Source organism: Pyrus communis, chromosome 1 (assembly GCF_041283825.1).
Source record: "Pyrus communis isolate YQ-2024b chromosome 1, ASM4128382v1, whole genome shotgun sequence".
In the NCBI taxonomy this organism is placed as follows: Eukaryota; Viridiplantae; Streptophyta; class Magnoliopsida; order Rosales; family Rosaceae; genus Pyrus; species Pyrus communis.
The window spans coordinates 6,203,016-6,217,264 of NC_142565.1; the positions used below are offsets into that span (position 1 = coordinate 6,203,016).

General features: G+C 37.0%; 1 protein-coding gene and 1 non-coding gene across 2 annotated transcripts; one reads left to right on the forward strand and one right to left on the reverse strand.

The window, feature by feature from the left end:
* Window positions 1–777: 777 nt before the first annotated feature.
* LOC137721584 (U4 spliceosomal RNA) lies at window positions 778–928 on the forward strand. The gene has a single exon (XR_011066659.1). It is a non-coding gene; the product is annotated as a U4 spliceosomal RNA (small nuclear RNA).
* Window positions 929–3,608: 2,680 nt separating this feature from the next.
* Window positions 3,609–8,907, reverse strand: LOC137720205 (telomere repeat-binding protein 3). The gene is made up of 10 exons (XM_068459243.2): window positions 8,508–8,907; window positions 7,197–7,344; window positions 6,247–7,087; window positions 5,965–6,150; window positions 5,790–5,852; window positions 5,619–5,698; window positions 5,177–5,412; window positions 4,417–4,734; window positions 4,258–4,321; window positions 3,609–4,104 (listed from the first exon to the last, which is right to left on the reverse strand). The coding sequence occupies exons 2-10, from the start codon at window positions 7,275–7,277 to the stop codon at window positions 3,940–3,942; spliced, it is 2,034 nt and encodes a 677-aa protein (XP_068315344.1). The 5' UTR covers window positions 7,278–7,344; window positions 8,508–8,907; the 3' UTR covers window positions 3,609–3,939.
* Window positions 8,908–14,249: the final 5,342 nt, after the last annotated feature.

The following is a 14,249-nucleotide window of genomic DNA, read 5'->3' on the forward strand; positions in this document are numbered from 1 at the left end:
AATAATAATAACAGGAGAAAGGGATCCGGAGATGTTCATTTTTCAATTTTAAAAACCAAATCAAAATTTTGAGTGATATTTTTTTCCAACATGTTTATACAAAATCATATAGACATAGTCTTATACGTGATTATGTTTTGGTAATCGAAGACATCATAGTGAGATGAACAATTTTACTTAGGTAATTATTGGTTCTTAATTAAATTGATGATGTAGTAAATATAAGACTGACGTAGAAACTTCACTTCCACCATTTAGACTAAATTGTACGATTGGTTTTCCTTCCATGTTACTAATTTGAATAGAAGCTGAAGCTCTACGATGACGAGTTTTTGTTCATATGTGCTAGTTTGGTTTTCCTCGTTAGCCCGCAAATAAATCGAATGCCTATCATATCATTATTTTGACGAACAGTCAAATTAACAAATAACCAAAAGAAATATATCAATATGATATTTTTCTAATGGTGCAATGTGAGAAAATTAGTACTCATATTGAAACTCGTTTCCCAACCTAAAATGTGTAAATCAAAGTAGCCCTAAATTCTTTGGTGGGTAATTGAAAAACCAAATTGCAACTCATATAAGTTCAAAAGATCATTGCCCATAATAAAAACGCAATTTTGTTGGATAAAGCCGGTGGCCGTTGAATGGGAAAGCGAAGAATACAATACAATTGTGAGATAAGAGTTGTTTCTGTTGTCCCACATCGCCCAATTGACAAAGGAGAAGCTGGTGGAGGGATTATAAAAAGGACCAGAAGCTAAACTCCAAAAGCATCTTTGCGCTTGGGGCAATGACGCAGCTTATGAGGTTCTAACCGAGGCGCGTCTATTGCTGGTTGAAAACTATTTCCAAACCCCCTCATTGGCCTGGGTTCAGCCTTGGCCTTTGAGAATTTCTGGAAGGGCTCCCTTCGGGGTAAAGCCCTGCAATCCTCAGTTTAAATTTTTCTAATTCGTAAACAAGTTAGACGATCGTATTGCGTTTTACTCAAGGGGAACTTAGTAGGCGCCTTCCCGTAGGTCGAAAACCTGGTAGTAGAAAATACCGTAAATCCCAGTAACCCGAAGGTTTGATGGAGGTCCACCAGGCCTAGAACGAGAGAAGTTGAGTGAGGCAATGCCTCAGGCTTGGACAAAAGGACTTGAATGAGGCAAGGCCATTGAAAACCACGAGCAATCTGATGCTGGCTTGGACAAAAGGTCTTTTGCATATCTGAGTACCGGATCCAGCCATGCGTGCCTCTAGACCATGAGCAAAATAGGGAGCTAGTCTCTGCATTGCGTCTCCCATAGCCATAGGAGAAGAATGTTGTCTGATCTGCTTAAGTAACTCGTTGCCAGTCCTCTTATCAATAGCTGCGACCGCTCGTGCACAAAGCGTCAAAAAAATTCTCAAATCCACGCCACATCCTTTTTCCCTGCCTCTTTCCGCAGCCTTTTCTACCATTTGCCCCCACTTCGACTGACCATGTTGTACATTCTTGATTGTCTCGCCCTGCAATGTTTCACAAAGAGGAGATTCTCCTTGTCCGCAGTTTAGGAAAACCGTGTCAACCATTTCCAAACTCACAGTTGATTTGGTGTATACTGCTAATTGCTTGTTACTCCTCCCACCTTCTAAAATCGCATCCTCGTGATGAGGGTTCTTCCTTTTCCTCAAACGATTAGAAGAGTATTCGTTCTTCTCTGCCTCAGCTCCCATACGTATAGCCTCTGCCTTCCCCTCTTTAAATAAGAACGCGTTACTTTCCAAATCGACTATCAGACTATTACCATTTGGAAGAGTATTCATTCTTCTTCTCTGCCTTCCCTTCTTTAAATAAGAACGCGTTACTTTCCAAATCGACTATCAGACTATTACCATTCGGAAGAAACCTACTCGCTTCCTCAGGTCTCTTTTAAATTGCACAACTGACTATCCCTAATGCTACTGTTATTGCGAGAGGTAGTAGTGTAATGACTGGAACATGAAGGATGAATTTCATCTCCGCATTCATGGTTCTGATCAACATAAGTAGTCATATCAGAAGGGGAAGAAGAATAAGAAGCTCATAAAACGATTGCGTCTGCATTTTGTAGTGTTGCAGGCTCATGATACATTTCGGTCTTTCTTCTTTATCTTCTTCAATAAGAATTTGTCTAATGTACTTGAGAACTACATTACTAAAATCAGAGTCCTCCGGTGAATCCCCATCTGAGTTCGTGCTCAAATCCGGGCCCAAATTACTCGAAGATGGACGGGAGGTGCACAGTTTTGATCAAGAAACCTACTACTATTTCTCAATCCAGTATCCAGATTCCAATTCATCAAGGCTGCAAGAGTTTCTTCCCTGAATTCCCATAGCTCATTACTAGAACCACAAAATCCACTCAAAAGATTGATCCGTGACCACTGAGATTACAAGTTTACTCCACAGCACCGGAACTCAAAGGCTCCGATGTGCTTCAAATTTGTATGTATCTCAGGTTTTCTCACACACTAATATAACTGAGTATCAGAATTTTTCATGCATCAAAATCCCAGAAAAATAAAACCTACAATATATGTATAAATACATTTTGATGCATATGAGTTAGCATTCATGAGAGTGAGTAACTGTCAACTGTTGATGCATGTGAGTCTCATAAATCTATCAGACCCAAGTAACAATCACTTACATGCATGTGAATATCTCTATTAGCCCTTTACTCCTATCTGTCACAATCAATTACTTTAATGTCTTTTGTAGTTACGCACTCACACGAATCACACCAGACTCAACTCAATTTTAATCTCTCTTTTTAAGTTATTCTTTTTCTTCTTCATGTTTTCTTTTTGTTTTATCCTTTGGGTTTTGACCCAAGGCCCAAAGACAAAAAGGCCATGAGAAGAGTGAGGAGATCAAATTCTCAGAAGCCCTTTCACACATATAGGTAAATAGAGCAACATTGTTTCAATCATTCAACTTCTATTTTGGGCCGCGTTTTGCACATAATTGTGAGCTTCCGACAGTAACATGTACGGTTGGTTAACACTCCCACAACATGGTGCATTGTTCGGTTACAATTTAGAATCTAAATCATTACAAATATATTTCATTCTGCCATCCAAGTAAATTGAAATTAAGACAAGACCTTCAATCACAGTGAAAACTAAGTATCATCAAACCAATTAGTCATGTGGCGTTCAGTATGTACTTAGAACGGGCATTATTCGCCCCCATACCCCGCTAAACAACCAGGTGACCTGAGCCCGTACCTTTTTGAGGTGTTTTAAACCCAACTTACTTCCTTACGATTTTGTTGACCAATACAAAATACGTAGGTAAGGAGGCAAGAAGTTGAGTAGTACACACTAACAACTCAACTGTATAAACTTCTTTTTTCTTCATCCATACATGTGATTTCGCACGTGCTAAACGTGCTAGCATGTCAGAGCCACCACCCAAGTTAGTTGGCCAATTATAAATAAATAAAAAATAATTAGTCCAACAGAAAAGGTGTAAATTGCACGCAACTCAATCATCGCATTTGCAATCCATCTTTGAATTGAAAACAAAGACTTTGATTGACTTGCAATGCAAGTAACAGCACATCCAAACGGAACTAACGCAGAAGCAACAAATTAAAGATAATTAAATGTTTATTCCTGTTGATGAACATTCACATTTCTCTACATTACATGATAAAATAAAATTTCAATTGAATTAAAACTGTGAGTTTCTGTTAGGCTGATCTTTATTCCGGCGAACCATTTACATTTGCCGGCCTCCCTCAGACAGAGACGTCGGCAATTGAATTTACCTGTGGGGGGTGAGGATTTTACACAAATTTCGGGTCATTTGTACATTTGTCTTCTTCTTTCCCTGTTTCTGTCAACGTTTCCTGTTTTTTTCTACATCATACAATCGGATACCTTTCAGCTCCATGCCAATCGGTCAGGTGGGTCTGTGATCTCAGAATGCCGGCAAGGCTGGGTGCTTGCCGTGTTGCTTAGCTTGGTGTTGGCACCAGTAAGAATGGGCAGCCAACACTCGGTCCAAAAGCTCCTGCGGGACTGGCTCTCCCCTTCTTTGCTGAGGAGAGATTTTCGCCGTGTGGACTAAGGTTTTCCATTTATCCTGCATAAAACCACCAGAGTACATCAAATACAACATAAATCAAGTAACTTGTGCTTTCCAGAGAAGCACTCAGCTGCAATGTAAAATTGCTTTATCAATCTAGTAACAAATAAACGATTGAGTGATATAGACAACCATACAAACAAAATTTACCTTCAAGTCCACGTAAGTTCGATGATCTGCATTCTCAAATGCACGCAATTTAACATCGCGCCACCTGCAAATTCAGAACATTGTTAAACCACTATATATCCTTCAAAATGGAATCACACGTCTCACACTGATTCTGTTACATGGTAAAGAACATCACACCTTCCAGTGCCAAGTTCCTCAACTGCGGTCACCAATGCTTCAACTTCTGAGACAGAGAATGGTCTCCTGGTTCGCCGCTGTGCAAGCTCAGATCGCTTAGTTTTCTGGCTCACAGGAACTACGGCTAGTGGCTCCATGCTCATTTCTGGAATAGCAACTAGCGCCTGGGATTCCAGCATTGTTTTGTCAGTCAATATGTCAATATGGGATGAAACTGGTTCATGCTTAGTTTCAGCAACACAGCCTGAATTGGTTATAGGAGGAAGGACAGATAACACATCGGACATCGTAGAGTCCAAAACAGGTGTGCCTGGGGACCTGAAACAGCAATGCAATATCAGCTATAATGAGAACATATGTGATAAGCTGTAACTCAAGTCATTAGAGCAGACCCGTAATTCAAAACTTGTCCTATCCATTGAGATTAAAGCTCAATACTTTTTCCACAGGAATCATAAAACCACCATTATGCAGAATTAACACACTATTGCCTACAAAACTTTATTAATTAAGAATATATGATACTAAAACAAATAACACATACCGGAGGGAAAATTCATCCATTAGTTGTCTAAACAGCCTTAAATATATTAGTATAAGCGGGCTGAAGACTTAAATAAATATAGAAAGGAAAGTCATAAATTCCAGCAAAAGAACACTATCTCAGATCAACAATTGTGAAAGAAAACAAAGTCGACCCAAATGGCCCATCAAAAAAATTCAACTTAAGACAAGGGTCTTCTCACAACACGTCAATTACCTGGTCACAAGTACTGTCTCGCATGATAGTGAAGGAGGGTCGCCAAAACACAAAGATGGAAGGGCTTGCATGGGACTAGGCTCCAACATAAAATCCAGAGAATCCAAACTGTCTTTGGAAGATATTCCCATCTGCATTAGAGTTCTGTAGTCATCTGTTATCTTTTTCCCTTGAACAAGTACTCCAACACCTAATCCATCCCTAAGTATGGCATTCACTGCATCCATGACTGTCCTCTGTAAAATTTTGTAACACAAATGTAAAATATTTAGGCCCACAAGTGACGAATAGTCAACAACTACTTGCTAAAATAAGACCCACTACTAGCGAATAACAAGGATATTCCATGCCATTTGAGAAACATTCTTATTGTAAACAGGATGGACAATAAACTATTTCGTGTCCAGTGCACGTACGAAAACTAAAGCAGTTGAGTTAATACCTTCAATGAACCGACAGTTTCAGTTTCTGGGACCTCAATGACTAGCTCTGGCACCCTAAAGGATTTGATTCTCAATTTCACTGCACAAGGAAAGATAACGCCCCGTGATACTGGTTAAATACAATCAAATAAGAAGTGTGTTTGACACCAAATCTTCTAAACTTTAATCACCATGAGATTCCTCAGAGCGAAAAGATGCTTGATGACCAATAACTGCAGCTGATATTCCGTTTGCTGCACAGAAGAACAACTATTAAGCAAAACGAAACCACAAGCCTTAATCCCCAGAACACATCAAGGAACAGTAACAACAAAATATCTACGTAGTTGTGCCAATGTAACATACCAGCTGGACCAGTTTTATCTCCGTTATCAGGTGAATTAGAAACACTTTCACCACTAAACCCTCCATCAGAAGTCACTACCGAACTCCGGTCAACTAGTTTCCTCCTCTTATAAAGAGTGTCACGTTGAGATCTTTCACGGTTGTAAAAGGTTTTCCTTTTGTGATAAATAGGTTTTACTCCCCCATCTAGAAAACCGAAAACATAAGCTCAACATTAAATGAATTCGCATATATATATATATATATTTATGAGGCTAACCGAAGCACTAATTAAAAACTTACCATATCTATAGTGTTCAAATTCCCTCAACTTTGGAGTCGCTTTCCAGTACTTGGATGTCAGTAACTTCCTTATTTTTTGGCCTCCAACACGTGGTGGAGGCCTAAAGACCTTCACCCTATTGCTAGGTTTAATGCACCTAGAAAAGTTTTCGTCATCATCTCTACTACCTAATTCAATATCATTCCTATGCCTGGAAAAAGAAGCATTAGGAATAGGATCCCTGAACAATGACAATTTGACATTGCTGTCTCCATTGAGCATTGCAGGATAGTTTGCATGCAGTTCGGTTGGATCCTTTGAACTGCATGGGTTAGCTATCTTCAAAGGTCCAGTTTCTAACGGCTTACTATCTCCCTGTACTTCAATTCCAGTTGCTACATTACCATAACAGGACTCCACAATACCCGGGGAGTCTCCCTCTACCTTACCAGAATATTTCTGAAATGTGGGCCTGCTACTGCAAATTACAGACTTAGCATGACGCCCAGCTTTTGCAGAGCTGTCAGAACTTGTAATAACTGAAGTGCGTTCCAAAACAGTATCACTGTCGGCATGCGGAAATTCTTTTATAATACCCTTCCGATTGATGTTTTGGGATGTCAGCCCTAAAGAAACACTTTCTTCAGAGCTTCCCTGATCAAGGCACTCTTCTTTCAGAGGTTTATGCTCATCTTGTCTTTCCTGCTTAACATCTATGCCAAAGGCAGGCTGCAAATTTCCTTCAGAAGCATTACTGGAGGCAGAACTTTCACTCTCCTGCAACAACTTGCCAGCTAAAGAAGCCAATAATTCAAATGCACTGATTTGGCCATCCTCGACGGACTTCCTATGTGGGCCCCTCTGAAACCAGTAACAGAAATTGGTGAATTCAATGCAGGGTTTATCATCCAAAACCAAAAAGGAAAGAAAAACACAGAAAAGCAACCCTAGAATTTTGGCGAATACTTACCCTAGCTGATCTGGGAGCTCTAGGTATATTAGGGACCTGGAAGCCATTAAATCCAAAATCTAGCCTCTTCTTCAACCCCATATCTCATGCATACATGGCAATTTGAACTCATCAAACACAAAAAAGCATCACCCCCGCATCCAGTTCACTGTCATCGGATATTCATTTCATAGAAAGAAGAACACGTGTCAGGCTTAGCTTGGCGAAAATGTCGAAACAAAATCTTATTGATCACAAAAGGAAGATAACAATAAATTCAGAATCCTACATCATGCTACCATATCGAAACCAACATAAAATAAAATCCAGCAATGAGACTGTAGCGATATAATGTTCCTTCTTTAAAGCTGCATATCCTAACTAAAATAAGAAAATATAGCAAGAATAGACTGCCTCAGTGATCAATAACGTAAAACTCATGATTAGCTCTCCAAGTCTCCAAACTACCAAACCGCCCATCTAGATACAATTGCCTATTCTTTCCCATATTTCTTAGAAATCAAACAGATACCTCAGATTGATTGAGGAACAATACCAAAAACCAACACAGTAAGATTTGGAATATAAAACTACTCGAAAGACTTGAACCACGCTTGAAATGAAAACATAACGGTACGTAGAGAATCATAAACCAAATCTTAAAACCCTAACCAAAGGTCTTTTCGCAAGAAAATACCAGGTAATTGAACAGATACAATATCAGTCATGAACAGGAAGCAAATTGGAAGTTAAGACTCCAATCACATCTGAACTGATTGTTTAACATAGCAAAGAACTTAGAAATGTAAACTGCATTCAAATTCATAAACCCAAAAAACCAATTCCCATTTGATAAATTAAATACATAACATGAAGTTGAAGAATTGCAAATCCAATTAAATTCATCAAAAGCAATAACAAATTCAACGCCAATTCCGATCTTAATTTTGTAATCTGTTTTACGCAGCGATGAATTCAAAACAAAAAACTAAAATCCCATAAACCTCAGATCAACAGAAATGGACTCCATGCAAAACAAAACCCATGATTCTGATCACGATCACAAATTCTCAATCAAACCCAATTCAGCACAACCAAACACGACCCAAATTCTACAATCAGATCCCGATCTCAATTGGAATTCCGAATTGCATGCAGCAATTGAAGACACCAAATTGCCCAAAATTCCAAACAAACACGATAAACCGAAGCAAAACCCATCAGTTATTGACCAAAACAACGCAGAATTCCCAAAAACTCACCCCAAATTGCATCCAACAAAAAACCCATCAAAGAAAACCAAAATCCAGCACAGAAACTAGATTTACTCACCTCTTGGACAAAGATCTTCTTCTGGGTTAAATCTAACACCATATCTACAAATTTTCAGGGAAAGGAAAAAAATACAGAAATTCTGGGAAATGTGTAAGAGATCTGCGAGAATTGGAAATGAGAATTGGAAGTTTCTGTCTCCAAATCTCTCAGTGAAAAGGAAAAAGGAAAAACCCAAGTCCCGAAAGAGGTCTGATTTGATTGTAAAATTGTAATAAATTGGTATATACAAAAACCATGCAGAACAAACAGTGGCCTTAAACCCCTTGTTATATAAGCTTACGGTTTTCTGACCACATAACCGGGCGAGCCAGTAAAAGGGCAATAATGTCCGGGTAATTGCATATTCCCTAAACCCCCTCTCCTTTTTTTTCCTTATTTTTTCTCTCTTTCTTGGACCAGTTCTTCCTCTTCTTCCTCCTCCTTTTCTAAACCCCATCCATCCACGCGCATGATGAGGTGGGGATGGGGTGTCTTGCCACGTGTACCTCTCTCTCTATCCACGATGCCATGTCATATTTTTGTCGTTGTTTTCGTTTAATTTATTGGTCACAAATTTAGAATCATGAAGTTTGCGAGAAGTTGAAAATAAAGAGCAAAAAAAGCCTCCTATTTTTATTCTTTTTAGTTCGGATAATGAAAATGAAAAAGAGAGATTTTGCACTAATTAATATTGAGAGGAGAGAATGATAAGAACAAGGACAATTAACAAAGTTTGAGGCTCTAACTCTTTTGCTATTGTATTGCTTGGTCCACTAGGGGAAATCCTTTAATGGAAGTAGAATAAGCAAGCACCAGCTTTACGTTGGTGTAAATGGGAATCTATATTTTAACTGTCATAAGTTTTCTTGCAAAACGCTCTTTTTCGCTTCTACATTTAAATGACGGGAGTTTCAGTCAAATTGTCGTTGCCTAGGAGCCGATTTTGAAACTCAAGTGTAACCTCATTTCATAGTTTTTCTCCATGAGCATTTTAGTTTGTTTGTAGTATAGTATGTCCTTTTGCGGTCGATTTGTATTGACGACTCAAATGGATTTGGTTTTGATGGCTGAATCATGTGTTTATATGTACGTGTTGGTCTGCAAGTGATTCTCTCCAAGTCATTTCAACACAAAAATGTTTGAATTGGTCACTGAAAAAGGTTTTAACCACGTTTGGTATCCTATTTTTTATTCACAATTGCAATTGTTAATATTAAAACTTACACCCTACACCTTTAAAAACAATACAAAACTTACAAACTCTATAATTACTATAATTTTGGGGCGGTATTTGTCACATCCCGACCCGGGCGGGATCACTTCCCGGGCTCGACTCCACCGTAGCACGATATTGTCCGCTTTGAGCTCCCAACACACCCTCACGGTTTTGTTTCTGGGAATTCAGACGAGAACTTCCCAGTGGGTCACCCATCATGGGATTGCTCTCGATCGCTACTCGCTTAACTTCGGAGTTCCGATGGAACCCGAAGCCAATGAGCTCCCAAAAAGCCTTGTGCTAGGTAGGGATGGGAATATACATATAAGGATCACTCCCCTAGGCGATGTGAGATGTCACAATACTACACATCAAATTTGTGCATCAAATAATGCGACACATTATACATTATATAAATTTTTATAACAATTATTAATCAAATTTCAAATTAAACTAAAGTACAAATTTAATTCGTGCAACATCATTTAGTACACCTAACATTATTCTAGTTTGCATACGCTCATAACATACGAACGACATGCAATGTGATATTACTATCATGCATAGTAATTTTTGGCTTTTTATCCAAAATGCTCCTTGAGATTGACATAACTTCTCACTTTGAACCATGAGATTTAAAATCGATATAAGTGGTCCCTGAGTTTGTCTAATATTAATCATTTTAGTCATTCCATAAAAATTCTTCGTTAAATAAAACCAAAGTGACAATATACCCTCAAGTTAATAAATGATGGGCCAAACTGATATGACGAAAATTAAGGGTATTTTTTCATTTTTCTTATTTAACGGAATTTTTTTATAGAATGACTAAAATGATTAATGGTGGACAAAACTAGGAACTAGTTCTATCAATTTTAAATCTCATGGACCAAATTGAAAAGGTATGTCAATCTCAAAACTATCTTGACTAAAAAACATAGTTTTTCAAAATAAGTGTCTCTTTTAGGTATGATATGCTTACCAAATTTGTGTTTAATTTTGTCGCTAAAATGGGGCAGCATGTAAATTTGGCCCCGCTGAATCTCCCGTTTACTAAATAAGATGCATTTTTTGAGTTAGCAAAATAAGCACCAATTAAATTTTGTTACCAAATGTGTATTGGTAGTTGGTACATTTATTTAGTTAGCAAAATGAGCACCAATTAAGTAAAGTGTTTCGACCCAACAAAGAAGCACGTGCCGTAGCAGCTTTCATTCAATCGACAGGAGGGTCTTATATTTGGTTATATTGGTCCTGACTTTTTTTTTAATATTCTTGTGAATGATGTAAACTTATCTATTAAATTTAATTGAATAAAATCTATTATTTGACAAAAAATTAAAAAGTTTTAAGTATTTCTACATAACTAACTTGTTGCAAGGAAATGTTTTCCTTTTCATGAGAGGTTGTTTGCGACAATATTATACTTAAATGGTCTTTTATTTTCCGACAGTTAAATAACTTAAAAGGTATTATGTTCGATTTTCGTTAAAGGCGAATTTGAATCACATTATTTCTAAACCATTGTAAGGCTAGGCCCATCCCCATCCCTTTATTGTAGATAATATCGCTTGTTCAAAAAAAATATGTTAAAACATTATGTGATATACGTCAAACTAAATTTTAAACTAAATATATTGAATATGTTCTCGTTATTATTTAGCTAGTTTTTTTTTTTTTTTTTTTTTTGTAGTATAAGTGATATTCAACACTAATTTACACTGAAATTACTTGGAGGGAGGAAAGTTTGAGCCGGAAACAAAACGTTTCATCTTCGTACCATCACTCAATTAGACTTGGCTTTATTTTGTAAAAGAGGAAGGTGGAGTATTGGTTAATTTCCTTTTGCTTTTTTTACCAAAAAAAAAAAAGCCCCTTTGCTTTTTACCAGCTCGAATTAATCTGCAGTATAAAATTAGTCGATGAAAGAAACGCACAGTAAAACTCAATAGTAGTATATTACTCGTGGATCCGTGATGGATCGATCTTAGAATATTCGAATATTACAAGAATAAAATGTTTAACCTTTTGGCATGCCCCATGTATATACATATCTATGGACTATAGGCATGTGATCATGGATTCATAAACCTTCAATTTAATATATATATATATATATATGGAGCGCATCAAAAATGGAATCACCCCAATAATTTGTAATTGTATATTCTAAGGTTTTTTTTGTCTAATCAAATTACGAAAAGGCTTATACATTTAGAAACGACACATCATCAGTAAGTGGGCCTCATTTATGCCAATTCAGAGACTTGACGGATTTTTTGACTGAAAATGAAAAATTGACTAAAAAATTGAGTTTCAGATGGTAAAATAAAGTAATGAAATTCAAAAAGCAAAGTGAGATTCAAGTCGAGTTCCAAAGTCGTTGCAAAAAAGAAGCCTTATGAAAATACACTTCAAACCAATGTTAGCATCAACTAAGTTCCATTAATTAATTAATTCAAATCATAGTTATATTTGTATAGAGTTTTTAAAGAGTATACGGGCCTATTATTTACATTAAAAAACAGATTCAACCTATCACATATATATATATATATATGTGGGAAATTATGCCAACTTGTTAATATAATAACAGTGAGTGTGTTCCTATGCAACAGCTTGCAGTGGTTAATCCAAGCATCTAGCTCCGGATCCCGTCACTAATAAGATTATTCTTATTTTAATTAGAACAGAGAGATTATAAGTAATTATACACTTATCCGCAAGGAGATCACGAAATTCGTTGCTGCACTGCCATTCCATTTTCATAAGTTGATATAATTTTAATTGGTTGTTTAAACCCTAAAAAAAAATTGGTTTGTCCCGTAGCACAAATTTGACTTCGCATTAGTAATAATGTGGGATCCATAGGTGGCACATCATTTTTTAACTATCAAATTAAAGGACTGACTAACAGAGGTATGACATTGCAACGAATCATAAATTAATAGACTGACTAACAAATGTATGACATTTCAATATTCAAAATATGAGGTATGAATTTATTTGTGACCTAAAATTAAGGACGCAAAATATGATTTACCCCATATTTTTTCACTCACTTTACATGGATTGATGTCGTTCTTTTAGTTATAATGTGAATGCAATAATATGATATTTGGGTGTGCATGGCAATAGTCGTATAAGAGTTATTAATCTTCACGCACAAGTTAAGGTTGTCAGTTACTTAGACCATCGTAAGAAGGAAAACTTGAGTGGCAACTGCCTTACCACATGGTAGGAACATATGTTACATCATCAGGCTCATTAGTAGAACCTTTTGATTTCAATTCCTTTCACGTAGTACGAAGTTTCCAACCAAGTTTTACTCAAGGTGATTCGTACGAGGGGATTCTAGCTAGCATACAATGAACAACTTATCTTTTTTTTTTTTTTTTTTTTATCTCTCATGTCACGTCATGTAATTAAAATAACATGACGGATATTACAGAAAAAAATTACTGCGTTTCTCATTAACAGGCAAGACCCTTCCCTCATTAAGGGACGTTGTAGAGGCTAAGGCATGTTTTGAGAATATTTTGTTTAATGGTTTAATTGGGATAGAGCTGGTTTGACATTGTTGAAATTATTTTAAAAACAGTTTTTTAAAAAAGTTAGGGCTAAAGCAGAAAGTAGAAAGCAGCTTTATCTCTACTTCTAAAAAGAACAGTTTTTTTTCCCACAACAGAGCAACCATAAACTAGCCCGTAGTAAAACCGCATAAACCTAAGAACAAATCAATGGCCTAAAACGAGTTAAACTAAACCAATGGTTTTAACATCACATGGCTAATTAAGATTATGATGTTTCGCCACGTGGACATTGTGCGACACTTTCCCATGACTTGTCGTCAGTCGCAGTCGGACATGGATAAAGAAGTGGTGGTAGCGGAAAAACGATGGATTAAGGCAGAGAATATTTGATTTCAACTCCTTTCACGTAGTACGAAGTTTCCAACCAAGTTTTACTCAAGGTGATTTGTGGGATTATAGCTAGCATACAATGGACGATTTATTTTTTCTTTATCTCTCACGTCACGTCATGTCATGTAATTAAAATGACACGACGACAATTCTTTCCACATTACGAGACCTTGTAGAGGCTTAGGCATGTTTTGAGAATATTTTGTTTAATGGTTTGATTGGAGTTAGGGCTAGTTTGACATTGTTGAAATTATTTTAAAAGCAATTTTTAAAAAAAAATTAGGACTAAAACAAAAAGCAAAAAGTACAAAGTAGAAAGCGAAAAGCAGCTCTATATCTGCTTCTAAAAATAACATTTTTTTTCATATACTAGCCCGTAGTAAAACCACATAAACATAAGAACAAATCAATGGGCTAAAACGAGTTAAACTAAACCAATAGTTTTAACACCACACAACTAATTAAGATTACGATGTTTCGCCACGTGGAGTTTGTGAGACACTTTTCCATAATCTGTCGTCAGTCGCAGTCGGACATGGATAAAGAAGAAGTGGTGGTAGTGGAAGAACGATGGATTAAGGCAGAGAATATTTGACGGCGTTAGTTACGATGAGGGGATTC